The 14,279-nt window shown below is 40.7% G+C and overlaps 1 protein-coding gene across 4 annotated transcripts in view; it reads right to left on the bottom strand.

The window, feature by feature from the left end:
* ptprsb (protein tyrosine phosphatase receptor type Sb) overlaps positions 1–14,279 on the bottom strand; it is a 71,150-nt gene that overhangs the window by 11,509 nt on the left and 45,362 nt on the right. For 3 of the 4 annotated variants that reach the window (XM_056743141.1, XM_056743143.1, XM_056743144.1), the window contains 6 exons: positions 8,339–8,451; positions 7,910–8,007; positions 6,162–6,285; positions 5,783–5,958; positions 5,582–5,701; positions 5,306–5,460 (listed from right to left, as the gene is read on the bottom strand). In XM_056743141.1, the coding sequence (XP_056599119.1) occupies positions 5,306–5,460; positions 5,582–5,701; positions 5,783–5,958; positions 6,162–6,285; positions 7,910–8,007; positions 8,339–8,451 (786 nt within the window). Of the gene's footprint in view, positions 1–5,305; positions 5,461–5,581; positions 5,702–5,782; positions 5,959–6,161; positions 6,286–7,909; positions 8,008–8,338; positions 8,452–8,618; positions 8,631–14,279 lie in introns of all 4 variants that reach the window. The other variant, XM_056743142.1, reaches the window with a different exon arrangement.

Genomic DNA, 14,279 nt, shown 5'->3' with positions numbered 1-14,279 from the left:
TGACTGACTGTATGACTGTATGACTGACTGACTGTATGACTGACTGACTGACTGACTGACTGTATGACTGTATGACTGACTGTATGACTGACTGTATGACTGACTGTATGACTGACTGACTGACTGTATGACTGACTGACTGACCGACTGACTGACTGACTGACTGTATGACTGACTGTATGACTGACTGTATGACTGACTGACTGTATGACTGACTGACTGTATGACTGACTGACTGACTGTATGACTGACTGACTGACTGACTGACTGACTGTATGACTGACTGTATGACTGACTGTATGACTGTATGACTGACTGACTGACTGACTGACTGTATGACTGACTGTATGACTGACTGACTGTATGACTGTATGACTGACTGACTGACTGTATGTCTGACTGACTGACTGTATGACTGACTGACTGTATGACTGACTGTATGACTGACTGACTGTATGACTGACTGACTGACTGTATGACTGACTGTATGACTTACTGACTGACTGTATGACTGACTGACTGACTGTATGACTGACTGACTGACTGACTGTATGACTGTATGACTGACTGACTGTATGACTGACTGACTGTATGACTGACTGACTGTATGACTGACTGACTGACTGTATGACTGACTGACTGTATGACTGACTGACTGTATGACTGACTGACTGTATGACTGACTGACTGACTGACTGACTGACTGTATGACTGACTGACTGACTGTATGACTGACTGTATGACTGACTGACTGACTGTATGACTGACTGACTGTATGACTGACTGACTGTATGACTGACTGACTGTATGACTGACTGACTGACTGTATGACTGTATGACTGACTGACTGACTGTATGACTGTATGACTGACTGACTGTATGACTGACTGACTGACTGACTGACTGTATGACTGTATGACTGACTGTATGACTGACTGTATGACTGACTGTATGACTGACTGACTGACTGTATGACTGACTGACTGACCGACTGACTGACTGACTGACTGTATGACTGACTGTATGACTGACTGTATGACTGACTGACTGTATGACTGACTGACTGTATGACTGACTGACTGACTGTATGACTGACTGACTGACTGACTGACTGACTGTATGACTGACTGTATGACTGACTGTATGACTGTATGACTGACTGTATGACTGACTGACTGACTGTATGACTGACTGACTGACTGTATGACTGACTGACTGACTGACTGTATGACTGACTGTATGACTGACTGTATGACTGACTGACTGACTGACTGTATGACTGACTGACTGACTGTATGACTGACTGACTGTATGACTGACTGACTGACTGTATGACTGACTGACTGTATGACTGACTGTATGACTGACTGTATGACTGACTGACTGACTGACTGTATGACTGACTGACTGACTGTATGACTGACTGACTGTATGACTGACTCTATGACTGACTGACTGACTGTATGACTGACTGACTGACTGTATGACTGACTGACTGACTGTATGACTGACTGACTGACTGTATGACTGACTGACTGTATGACTGTATGACTGTATGACTGACTGACTGACTGACTGACTGACTGACTGTATGACTGACTGACTGACTGACTGTATGACTGACTGCCTGACTGACTGTATGACTGACTGACTGTATGACTGTATGACTGACTGTATGACTGACTGACTGTATGACTGACTGACTGTATGACTGACTGTATGACTGACTGTATGACTGACTGTATGACTGACTGTATGACTGACTGACTGTATGATTGACTGACTGTATGACTGACTGACTGTATGACTGACTGACTGTATGACTGACTGACTGACTGACTGTATGACTGACTGACTGTATGACTGACTGTATGACTGACTGTATGACTGTATGACTGACTGTATGACTGACTGACTGTATGACTGACTGACTGTATGACTGTATGACTGACTGACTGTATGACTGACTGACTGTATGACTGACTGACTGTATGACTGACTGACTGTATGACTGACTGACTGACTGACTGTATGACTGACTGACTGACTGTATGACTGACTGACTGTATGACTGACTGTATGACTGTATGACTGACTGACTGACTGTATGACTGACTGACTGATCATTTGTAACTCTGACTTTGATCAGAGTTACAAATGATCTGCTTTTAGCGTCTGACCGTGGCTGTATTTCGTTATTGGTGCTGCTAGACCTCAGTGCTGCATTTGACACCATTGACCACAGCATACTTCTACATAGACTCGAAAATTACGTCGGCATTAACGGAATAGCATTGAAATGGTTTAAGTCTTATTTATCCGACCGTTTTCAATTTGTAGCAATAAACAATGAGGTGTCCCGCAAATCACAAGTCCAGTACGGTGTACCACAGGGCTCAGTCTTGGGACCCCTGCTCTTCGCATTATACATGCTACCTCTAGGAGATATAATAAAGCGACACGGAATTAGCTTTCACTGTTATGCTGATGATACTCAACTTTATATTTCCTCGATGCCTCATGAAACCCAGCAGTTTCATCGAATAAAGGATTGCATAGTTGACTTAAAAATGTGGATGAGTAACAATTTTTTACTACTAAACTCGGACAAAACAGAAGTGTTACTTACTGGACCGAAAACTGCTATGCGTAACAACCAAGAATACTGCTTAACGATTGACGGATGCTCCATAAAATCCTCGTCATCAGCTAAGAATCTTGGCGTTGTATTTGACAGTACTCTCTCATTTGAAAGCCATGTCGCAAACACCTGTAAAATTGCATTTTTCCATCTTAAGAATATATCTAAATTACGTCATATGCTGTCACTGTCAGATGCAGAGAAATTAATTCATGCATTCATGACATCAAGACTAGATTACTGTAATGCACTTCTAGGTGGTTGCCCTGCGGGCCTATTACAAAAACTGCAACTGGTTCAAAACGCGGCAGCTCGAGTTCTTACACGTACAAAAAAGTATGAGCATATAACCCCGGTTCTGTCAACCTTGCACTGGTTACCTATAAAGCATCGCATTAACTTTAAGATCTTGCTTATTACCTATAAAGCCCTACATGGTCTGGCGCCGCAGTATTTGAATGAACTTCTATTGTATTACAGACCACCACGTACATTACGTTCTAAGGGGTCCTGTCAGTTGGTAATACCTAGAATTTCAAAATCAAGTGCAGGTGGTAGATCCTTTTCTTATCTAGCGCCTAAACTTTGGAATATTCTTCCCTGCACGGTCCGGGAGGCAGACACACTCTGTCAGTTTAAATCTAGACTAAAGACTCATCTTTTTAATCTTGCATACACTACACCTCCATAATATTAATCCTCAGAGGATTTAGGCTGCATTATTTAGATCAACCGGAACCAGGAACACATCCAACAACAAATGATGTACTTGTTGCATCAAAGAGTGCAGAACAGTACTCTACTCTCAGCCAGTCTTGTCTCTTTGTTCCAAGGTTACCGCAGGATGCAGTTCATGCCCAGACCTGATGGCAGAGCTGAGAATGGGAAGCGGTGACCTGACAAGTGCTAAGAGGATAGAGCTGGATAAAGGACGCGACAACTTTGTTTTTTTCTACAACATTTCAAATGCTATTAGATTGTTAATGATAATCTTTAATTTTTATATTTTTATTAAGCCTTGTTGTGCAAGCACTGATGAGCTTGTGCAGAGGCAGCAGCTTTTGCCAGAGGGGAACTGGAATCCCCTGGTTGGGCCTTGGTTCCCCTGAGGTTTTTTTTCTCGATGGGAGTTTTGGGTTCCTCACCACCGTTTGCATATTGTTTTGCACTATCTGCCTGGCCGGGGGGGCTGCTTTAGAATTCATACTTGTATTAAATGTGTCTCATGTACAGCTGCTTTGTAACAATGAAAATTGTAAAAAGCGCTATATAAATAAAGTTGAGTTGAGTTGAGTTGAGCTGACTGACTGTATGACTGTATGACTGACTGACTGTATGACTGACTGACTCAATGACTGACTGACTGACTGTATGACTGACTGACTGTATGACTGACTGACTGTATGACTGACTGTATGACTGTATGACTGACTGACTGACTGACTGTATGACTGACTGTATGACTGACTGACTGTATGACTGACTGACTGTATGACTGACTGACTGTATGACTGACTGTATGACTGACTGTATGACTGTATGACTGACTGACTGACTGTATGACTGACTGACTGACTGACTGTATGACTGACTGTATGACTGACTGACTGACTGTATGACTGACTGTATGACTGACTGACTGTATGACTGACTGTATGACTGACTGACTGACTGTATGACTGACTGACTGACTGTATGACTGACTGTATGACTGTATGACTGACTGACTGACTGTATGACTGACTGACTGACTGTATGACTGACTGTATGACTGACTGACTGACTGTATGACTGACTGACTGACTGTATGACTGACTGTATGACTGTATGACTGACTGACTGACTGTATGACTGACTGACTGTATGACTGACTGACTGACTGTATGACTGACTGACTGACTGTATGACTGACTGACTGACTGTATGACTGACTGTATGACTGACTGACTGTATGACTGACTGTATGACTGACTGTATGACTGACTGTATGACTGTATGACTGACTGACTGACTGTATGACTGACTGACTGACTGTATGACTGACTGACTGACTGTATGACTGACTGTATGACTGACTGACTGACTGTATGACTGACTGACTGACTGACTGTATGACTGACTGTATGACTGTATGACTGACTGACTGACTGTATGACTGACTGACTGACTGTATGACTGACTGACTGACTGTATGACTGACTGTATGACTGACTGACTGACTGTATGACTGACTGTATAACTGACTGACTGAATTCAAGGTTCAGGAGATTTTAAGCACAGAAGTGTTTATATCAGAAGCTCTGAAGAATCCTCACACAACTAAATAAATCAACAGTTATAGCACACAAATATAGAGTTCAGTTCACGGTCAACATGAGAAGATCCATCAGAGAATCAGACGGGATTATAAGATTATACAGATAAAGAAAGAACTGATCCACATGTGCACATATAGAGCCAATAAAACGGACTTCACTCCCCCTGCTGGTGATGATGAGAATATCTTCACTTTATTTCACAAAAAAACTATAAAACATTAATGAGAGATAGAACATAAATAAGTTAATGGAGACACACAGCTTCCAACCTCAAACACCTCATACAATATTCTATTCAACCATTTAATGAGAGGAATGAGTGTGTGTGTGTGTGTTGATAAGAGACCTGCAGTGGACAATGACAGGACCGGCGTCTGGCGGGTTACACGCCTTCACTCTCCGTAAGAAAGCCAGGAATGGAGTGGGGTATTCAGGAACGCCATGATCAGGCCAAGCTGTGAACTGAAACTGTCGCACTTCTCTCCTCTCATTAGAGCCGTTCTGATGGAAGATATCAGCAACACAATCACCACATTGTGTTGAATGGAAAGCTCTTGAAACCAGTGGACAGACGGAGAGAAGGAGCTCGCTCTGACCTCAAACAGCACATCAGTGTCTTTACCTTATGTAGAGAGAAGGTCCTCACACAGAACGTGGCCAGCTCCATCGTGTCCAGCAGAGTGACCTGAACCGCTCCGTACGTGTCGGCCCCGCGGCCAGGCCAGTACTGATCACACTTAATCTACACAAGACAACACAAACACTCAACACATCCAGCTGTGACACCAGAGAAAGAACACATGTGATGAGGTTCAGGACTCACTCTGGATTTCTCCTCCAGTCGAGTCATCATCACCACAGACGCGGCTCTCTGTTCCCAAACCATCCTCCAGAAATCACCGAAGGTCTCGGGCAGAGGACCCTGCGTGGCGATGTACGCGTTCTGTTTCCTGTAGCCATCGATGTAGTTAGCATTGATGTAGTCACTACCCATAATGCCTGGCAAACACAAGAGCCAAAGAAACAATCAAATGTCACTCTGCAGGAATGAGAAGAACAATCCTAACCCTCTCGCTGGACAAGACTCCTCTCTAAGAGCTCTCCACCAAAGCATGACGATGATGTCATCAATGTTTGAGTAGCTCACTTCCTGTTTTTACAGTCTGGTGTTGATGTGTGTCAGACTGAGAGTCTCATCTTACCGTCCAGCGGAGCGACGATGACACGCGTGTGGTCGTACGCAATCACGTTGGCATAGCGATTCTTTGGCTTGTTGACCTCCAGATTTGAATGTTCCCACGTGAACTGCTGCCCGGGGTCGATCGACTGACACACACACACACACACACACACACACACACACGAACAAACACAAAAACTTTAAAGGAGAATGATTGGCTCTGTTGTCATAGTTGAGGTGTGTGCGCATGCGTGTGTGTGTGTGTGTGTGTGATGTTCTCAGGTCAGATAGAGGTCATCCCTTCGTGTTGGACACCTCTGAAAAGTAGCGTAAAATATACTAGAATAAAAAAATTCAAACATTTGAATACATATTTTTTAACCTTTTAGCTCGTAAAAAAGTATTTATTTTTCAGTCCATTTCAACTACAACAAAATTAAAGCATAGATGAAATATAACATAAAACCATATTAATGGTGATTTTAACTGAAGGTGTACTGTCTCTTTAAATGTTGAGCATACAGATCAGACTCTGAGTTATCATGTTGCACACTTTAAAGATCTTCTCAAAAAGAGAAAACTAAAGAAATATACAACAATAAATCATGAAGAAGAGTATCTTTGCAAATTTATTTTAATTAGGGATGTCAAATCCAGAATAAAAGTCTGTGTTTACATAATATATGTCTATGTACTGTGTATATATAGCGTGTATTTATAAATACAAACACATACACATGAATACATATTTAGGAAATATGTACATGTATTTATTTATATATTTACCAATAATTTAAATTAGATATAAATGGCTATTAATTTATATATTTAACTTAAATATATGCAAGTATGTGTATGTGTTAATAAATACAAAATGAATATGACACATATATTCATTCACACATATATATGATGTAAACACAAACTTTTATTCTGGATGCGATTAATTGTTTGACAGCCTTGACTTTAATGCAGTTGATGATTTGCAAATAATATTTATTTTAATACGCTAAACACAACCTATAGGCTAAGTTGACATGTGAGGATCACCACCTGATCTACTGACAGACGTCACAGCCTCTTGAAATCATTGCCGTCTTCTCTAACATTGGATAAAAGTCAGGATTTAAAAGTCTAGTTGTGTTTGTATGAGCTCGCTGGACACGTGTGAGCGCTGGGTGGATGCTTTTGTCACAGCACTGTTAAACACTACAAAAGTTTTACTTTTTTTCCTGTCTACAAATTCTTGAATCAAGATGTATTAACTTGATGAGCAAAATGAAAAAAAAGAAGAAAATAAGTCTTGTTTAAAGTAAAAAATATGAAATTTCAGTGAATTTGTGCCTAAAACAAGCAAAAAATCTGCCAACGGGGTGAGAAAATAAAGGTTGACCTTTTTCTTAGTCACTCAATTCAAGATTATTTTTCTTAAGCACAAATTGATTGAAATTCTTTTTTTGGACTAAACACAAGACTTATTTTCTTAGGTCACTTTGCTCATTAAGAAAATACACATTGATACAAGAATGTTTAGACATTTTTACTGTTAAAAAATAGTACAGTGAACATTTTTGGGAGAGTAAACGATGGCACAAACATGCATCTCATGTTCGTTTCGGGTTAAACATGTTTCTTAAATGTGACAACTAAAAACCAACAGACTGATGAAAAAGCGGAACATTTTCTCAATATGTGATGTGTGGGACAAGGTCTGAATGTTGTGCGAGTATAATGTGAGGCTGTAGACCGGTGTCTCTCGCTCTCTCTCACCTCATACTCCTGTGACAGGTCCAGGTTGTCATTGGCCTTCAGTCGATCCGTGTGCTCTGACAGTTCTGTGATGGGGATGAGGGGGTGACTCATCATACCTGCAGGGGCAGAGGTCACAGCAGTTGTCATGGAGATGACCCACAACGGTCTCGTTAGTGTGTGTTCTGTATGAAAACTATCCCAGAATGCAAAATAAAAAACAAGCACGATGATTACAGCATCATATTTGTTTTGACTGGAATAGATAAACATGTTTATTAGAACATGAAATCACAATACTTTTGTCCATACATTCTATATCATCATACATCTTTCTGTCGGTCATGTGAGTATTTCTGCTCAGGTGTTTGTTTGACCTCTCAGGTCACTACTCATTTCACAAGCCTTGATGTCTAAAAATATGTGTGTGTGTGTGTGTGTGCACAGTGCCTGGTGTTTGGAAGTTAATGCGTCTCATTTCCACGGGGTCAGTGGGGTTATGAGCCATCATCTCAGCGTTACTCAGCAAACACTTGGTGCCTGGCTCGGAGTCCTTGCGTTTACTAAAAAGTGAAATCACACACAAATAAACCTTGTTTACCCTGGTGAAATCACTGACACCACACATAGAATGGCTGCAATATATGTATATTATAAAAAAATATTTTGAATATTATTTTGAAAGCAGGGAATCAATCTAACAAGAAAATTAAAAGTTTCTCTAATTTACCTGTCAGGTTTACTGAAGTCCCATCAAACACAGCCAGAAAGACACGGAGAGAGTGAGTGAGTGAGAGATTGAGTGAGAGAGAGAGAGTGAGAGAGACAGAGAGAGAGACAGAGAGAGAGAGAGAGAGAGAGAGAGTGAGAGAGTGAGAGAGACAGAGAGAGAGACAGAGAGAGAGAGAGAGAGAGTGAGAGAGACAGAGAGAGAGACAGAGAGAGAGAGAGAGAGAGAGAGAGAGAGTGAGAGATTGAGTGAGAGAGAGAGAGAGAGTGAGAGAGACAGAGAGAGAGACAGAGAGAGTGAGAGAGAGAGAGAGAGAGAGAGAGAGTGAGAGACAGAGAGAGTGAGAGAGAGAGAGAGAGAAAGAGACAGAGAGAGAGAGACAGAGAGAGTGAGAGAGAGAGAGAGAGAAAGAGACAGAGAGAGAGAGACAGAGAGAGAGAGAGAGTGAGTGAGAGAGAGAGAGAGTGAGAGAGACAGAGAGAGAGAGAGATTGAGTGAGAGAGAGAGAGTGAGAGAGACAGAGAGAGAGAGAGAGAGAGAGAGAGAGAGAGAGAGTGAGTGAGAGAGAGTGAGAGAGAGAGAGAGAGTGAGAGAGAGAGTGAGTGAGAGAGAGAGAGAGTGAGAGAGACAGAGAGAGAAAGTCAGTATTTTTATAAATAGCAACTTTATTGATTTTAGTTTTATATACTTTTTAGAGCAGTAATCGTCAGTAAAGAGAGATGAAATAATGTAAAGTTAAACTAGTCAGAACAGGCTCCAGACTGACACTTGAGAGAGTTATTCAGATGGTGGCAGCAGCTTTTTCTTTAATAGCACAAGAGTCGTGGGATGAGGTAAGAAAAAAGAATCAATAAAACCTCATTGAAATGATACATTAATAAATCAATTAGATATTATTACAAATCATTGTTTATGATTGAATTATTTTATTGTATATGTAAACTCTCTTTCAACACTAAATACCTTTACAAGGTTTCTTTTTAATATGGGAATTTTGAGGTTATTTTGTTTGTATGTTTTAGAGTAAGAAAGAGAACTCAGTTTAGTATGTTGTGCTCTGACTCTCTGGACGCGCGCATCTCAAACACCCCGTGAGACCTGAAGGCTTTTAGTGAATATTCTTCATGAAAGCTGCATTTATACACGTTTGGCTTCTATCAATAGCAACTTACATATAAAAAGTATTTAAATGTGCTTTTGTGGTTTGGAGGAGAAAGTCCTGACAGCAGTGTATTTTTGGAAAGTCGTGTGACTGTTTAAAACACAGATATCACTCAAGACACTTTTGAGGAGAATTACTTACTGAATATGTATTTATTGTTTCTGTCATTCTGGTCATTAACAAAACACTGTCATCACATTATTGAGCCAGATGAAGAGTTGCTGCACTGCTGCTTCAGCTTGAGAAGTGATCTGCTCTAACTGCGCAAGGAAAAGCGCTCTCGTCACGCACAGCTGACGCATGTGATGGATGGGGGGGTTCGTGGTTCGCCATGAGAGTTTCGTGGTTCGGTGAGAGGGAGGTGTATCGCGGATCATTCGTTACACCCCTAACTCAGGAGAAGAGATTCTTTCAGACCAAATGAAAATGGGGCCCAAGGTTTTCCAAACCCTGAACTCAGAACTCAGAACAGTCTCACGCAGAGACGAGGAATTTAAAGTTCTGCAGTAAGAATAAAGATAAGGGTTATTAAAATTTTCCTCAAGATGAATTATGGGATATATTTTGGGTATTTTAATCTCTGTGCAGTTGACGTCAGACATGATGAACGTCCTGTGCAGAAATAGCTGCAGAATTCTTGCATATTTAATGATTCTTCATCAGTCTCGTCCACAGATCACACACATCTCATCTCCTCACACCAGACCACTAACACTTCACACTGTCCTGAAGTAAATCTGAGGTCTGCACCACACTTAAAGAACTGTAATCAGAAAGCATATACTGTATATGCATCTCTTTATAAATAAAACAAAACTAAGATCTTCAACCGGACTAAACCGGTTAGAGCACGGCACTAGAAATGCCAAGGTCATGGGTTTGATCACAGGGGATTGCACATAGTCAGAAACAAATATAGAATATGTAGAATATAATGCAATGTAAGTCACTTTGGATAAAAGTGTCCGCCGAATGCATAGATGTGAATGTAAATATATCAAATAGGATGTAAACGTGCAGTCAATAGTAAACAGCTGACAAACATATCTCTAGAGATCAGATGATAAAGGTGACGGGGTTATGAGCTGTCGATCATGGAGGGTCTTCACTGACTTTCTCTCAAATGCATAACTGAATCATGAGTGTCACATTTACTGAAGTGGTGCGTGAGAGAGAGCACGTGTGTGCTAAACATGCTTAACAAACCATAGAGAACGGGCACAAACCGTATGCATCAACTGAGATCCGTCTCAGCACTATTATCATCCCCGCAAACTGAGAAGAGGTGAAAAAGGCGACAGCCATACGCGGCAGCGGAGGATTTGGGGGGTGTATTTAAGGGGGTTTTATTGTCATTTTCTTCATGCATTTGGCCTGCACAAGTGTTGTAAGTGGAGAACATGACACCAATGGAGCAGCAGCTAATCACATGACAACAATTTTGAGCTACAGGAAAAATATGTATTTTGTTTGAATTTGAGATTTTCATAAAAAAATAAATAGGTTTGTAACAGTGTTAGCTGTTATTGAGGTAATGACTCTACACACGCCTAAGGGGCGCTTGAGCGCTAAAGCTCCTTTGATTTAAACTGGTGGTAGGGTAGAGGAAGAGGAGGGTTTTTTGTTTTGTAGAGGGAAGCATGGTGTGGTCCTAGGCACCTCCAGCATACACGCATTGGGAGTCCAGATTGAGAAACTTAGTTTCCAGGTCAATCTTGTGGATTCTTTATAGGTGACCTTACATTATGGTGTGAGGAATTTGAACGATTTACTGAAGCTCCACCTTTTTGGATGTCAACATTTACCAGAAGAAGAAGGTTTTTCATCTATTAATCCTATTGGATTAATGAACGTCCTGAGTTAAGGATTGGATGCGGTGGATCGTAACTTTGTGGACTATTTGAGTTTTTGAAGGTCAATGTGACTAGCCATTGGGGAACTGGGACATCATCATTAACATCATTGACAATTGACTTTCATAGTAGTAGAAAAGCTTATTCATGCATTTGTGACCTCAAGACTTGACTATTGTAATGCTCTACTTAGTGTTTGTCCTGTATCATCAATAAACAAACTACAGTTAGTTCAGAATGCTGCTGCCAGAGTTCTTACTAGGTCAAGAAAATACGATGACATAACCCCAGTTTTATCATCGCTTCACTGGCTACCCATTAAGTATCGTATTGATTTTAAAATTATTTTAATTACTTACAAAGCCCTGAACGGTTTAGCACCTACTTACTTAACCGAGCTTTTATCACGTTACAACCCATCACGCTCTCTAAGATCTCAAAACTAGAATAACAAAATCCACCAAAGGGGGACGAGCTTTCTCATACGTAGCACCTAAACTCTGGAATAGCCTTCCTGATACTATTCGAGGGTCAGACACACTCTCCCAATTTAAATCTAGATTAAAGACACATCTTTTCAGCCAAGCTTTCACTTAATGCATAGTTAATGAACAGCAGCTACGCTAATTATTCTCTTTATTCTCTTTCCGCCTCTGCCTCGGGATGCGACCGACAAAAATTATAGACGACCGACAGATGCCCATCCCCAATTTGAGATTACGCCAGCTACAGCTGCAGACTGACTGACCATCCCAGCTCCATCTAAGGCAATTCCACCACCAGCCAAGAGAAATATGACCATCGGACCATCCCAGCTCAGACCACTACATCCCCAACCAAGAGCAAAGACGGACTATTTGTCTTATTAATGCTGAAGTTACAATATTTGGTATTAAATGCTAAAACTAAAATCACATGTCACCAGTTTGAGTGCAGCTATGACACGTCAGAGGGGATCCGGCCCTCCCGGTTGAGCCTGGTTTCTCCCGAGGTTTTTTTCTCCATTAATCAATCATTGGAGTTTGGGTTCCTCGCCACAGCAGGGCAGTGTTGGCCTGCTCACCGGGAGACTGCATTTATTTATTTAGAAATTAGATATTATTTATTAGAATGATCTTACTCGTTGTATAAACACCATGCACTGTGCTGTGTTTTAACTTTTCTGTTTTTCCTGTTTGCCCCTGTAAAGCTGCTTTGAAACAATACACATTGTGAAAAGCGCTATATAAATAAACTTGAATTGAATTGAATTGAAAAGTAGTGAGTCCATAACTGTTCCTAGGAATCTACAACCCTGAACTGAGTATATAAGTTTCTTTATTGTTATTATCATTTCATTATTCTTTTGTTTAAAGATTTACTTTGAAGAATTGCTATATTCTTTTTGATTTACTGTACTGGTTTAAGTCAAAGTATTTTTCTTTTTTTTATATTCATACTTTGTTCTGTTATGATTTATGATCTAACGAAAGCAAACATCTTATATAAAGATATAAACCTTTCATACTCGTTTTATGGTTTGTGACAATACACCAGGAAATATACTTAGGTGTTAGCAGTGTTAAGTAAATAGTTGGTGGGCCCCTCCTTTATTTCAGATATATATAGCCGGGTTCGTTTATGTGGACAGTGGTTATATAATTTGCGCCCGAACAGGGAACCACAGACTTCATATACGTTGTTGAAAATTTCCAAGTGTTTGTCACAAAACAAACTCTAAAAATTTAAATAAATAAAATGGCTAGTCAGAAAGGTCTGGACGATGATGAGTCCGTACCCGATACAGATTTCTCATCTGCACCATTTAGCACCAACAGAGAACCACTACGAGAGCTGATTAACACGTTCAGTGACCTGTACCTTGATTCAGAAGAGGAAGAAGTGTTCATGGACGACCGCCCAAAGGAAGTTCAATTTGTTCCTCTACCTCCACCACCACCTGAAGTTTACGAGGAACCGACACACCACCCTTCCACCTCAGTTACAGAGATGTTAGAACAACTCTCAGAACGTTTCACCAGACTTGAGGAGCGGATTACTGATATCAATCAACGGGTGAGTGAACAAGTTTCCTTCATTGATGTTGAATCACAACGCAAAGCAACAGAAGATAAATTGTTCTACCAAATAGACCGAGAATGCGGCAGAGTGAGAAAACATCTAGAACTGAGCATTCAAGATCTTGGACAGTCAGTGCTGGACTGTTTGAAGAGAAGAGACCAACAATTGGATCAGAGATTACAAGCTTTCCAGCCTTTTTTGCCCACCCCAATACAGAACATGAATTCCAGTACTGTTCATGGATCATTGAGAGATCAAACCTACAGTTTTCAGTCAAATACTCAACCTGTCATGGACAGTTCAAATCAGTACAACCCACCATTCAAACTTGGCAATATAAAAGATGTAGGAGAACTTGTAAAAGTGGGTACACAGATAGAACAAGATTTTTTTGAGTCGAAGAAATACTGGAGTCAAGTTAATGGGGATGAGCAAAAGAAGAGAAATCCTTCAGATCACGATTCACACCGCAAACCAGCAGCAGCTAATACCAGAGTTGTCCAGATTTGCCAAAATTCTATGCAACACGACATCAGAAATCTTATCATCCCTATAACCCTACAAGACACTCATGTAACTGCTATG

This window comes from Triplophysa dalaica, chromosome 3, assembly GCF_015846415.1.
Source record: "Triplophysa dalaica isolate WHDGS20190420 chromosome 3, ASM1584641v1, whole genome shotgun sequence".
Taxonomy (NCBI): Eukaryota; Metazoa; Chordata; class Actinopteri; order Cypriniformes; family Nemacheilidae; genus Triplophysa; species Triplophysa dalaica.
This window is presented reverse-complemented; position numbering and strand designations above follow the sequence as displayed.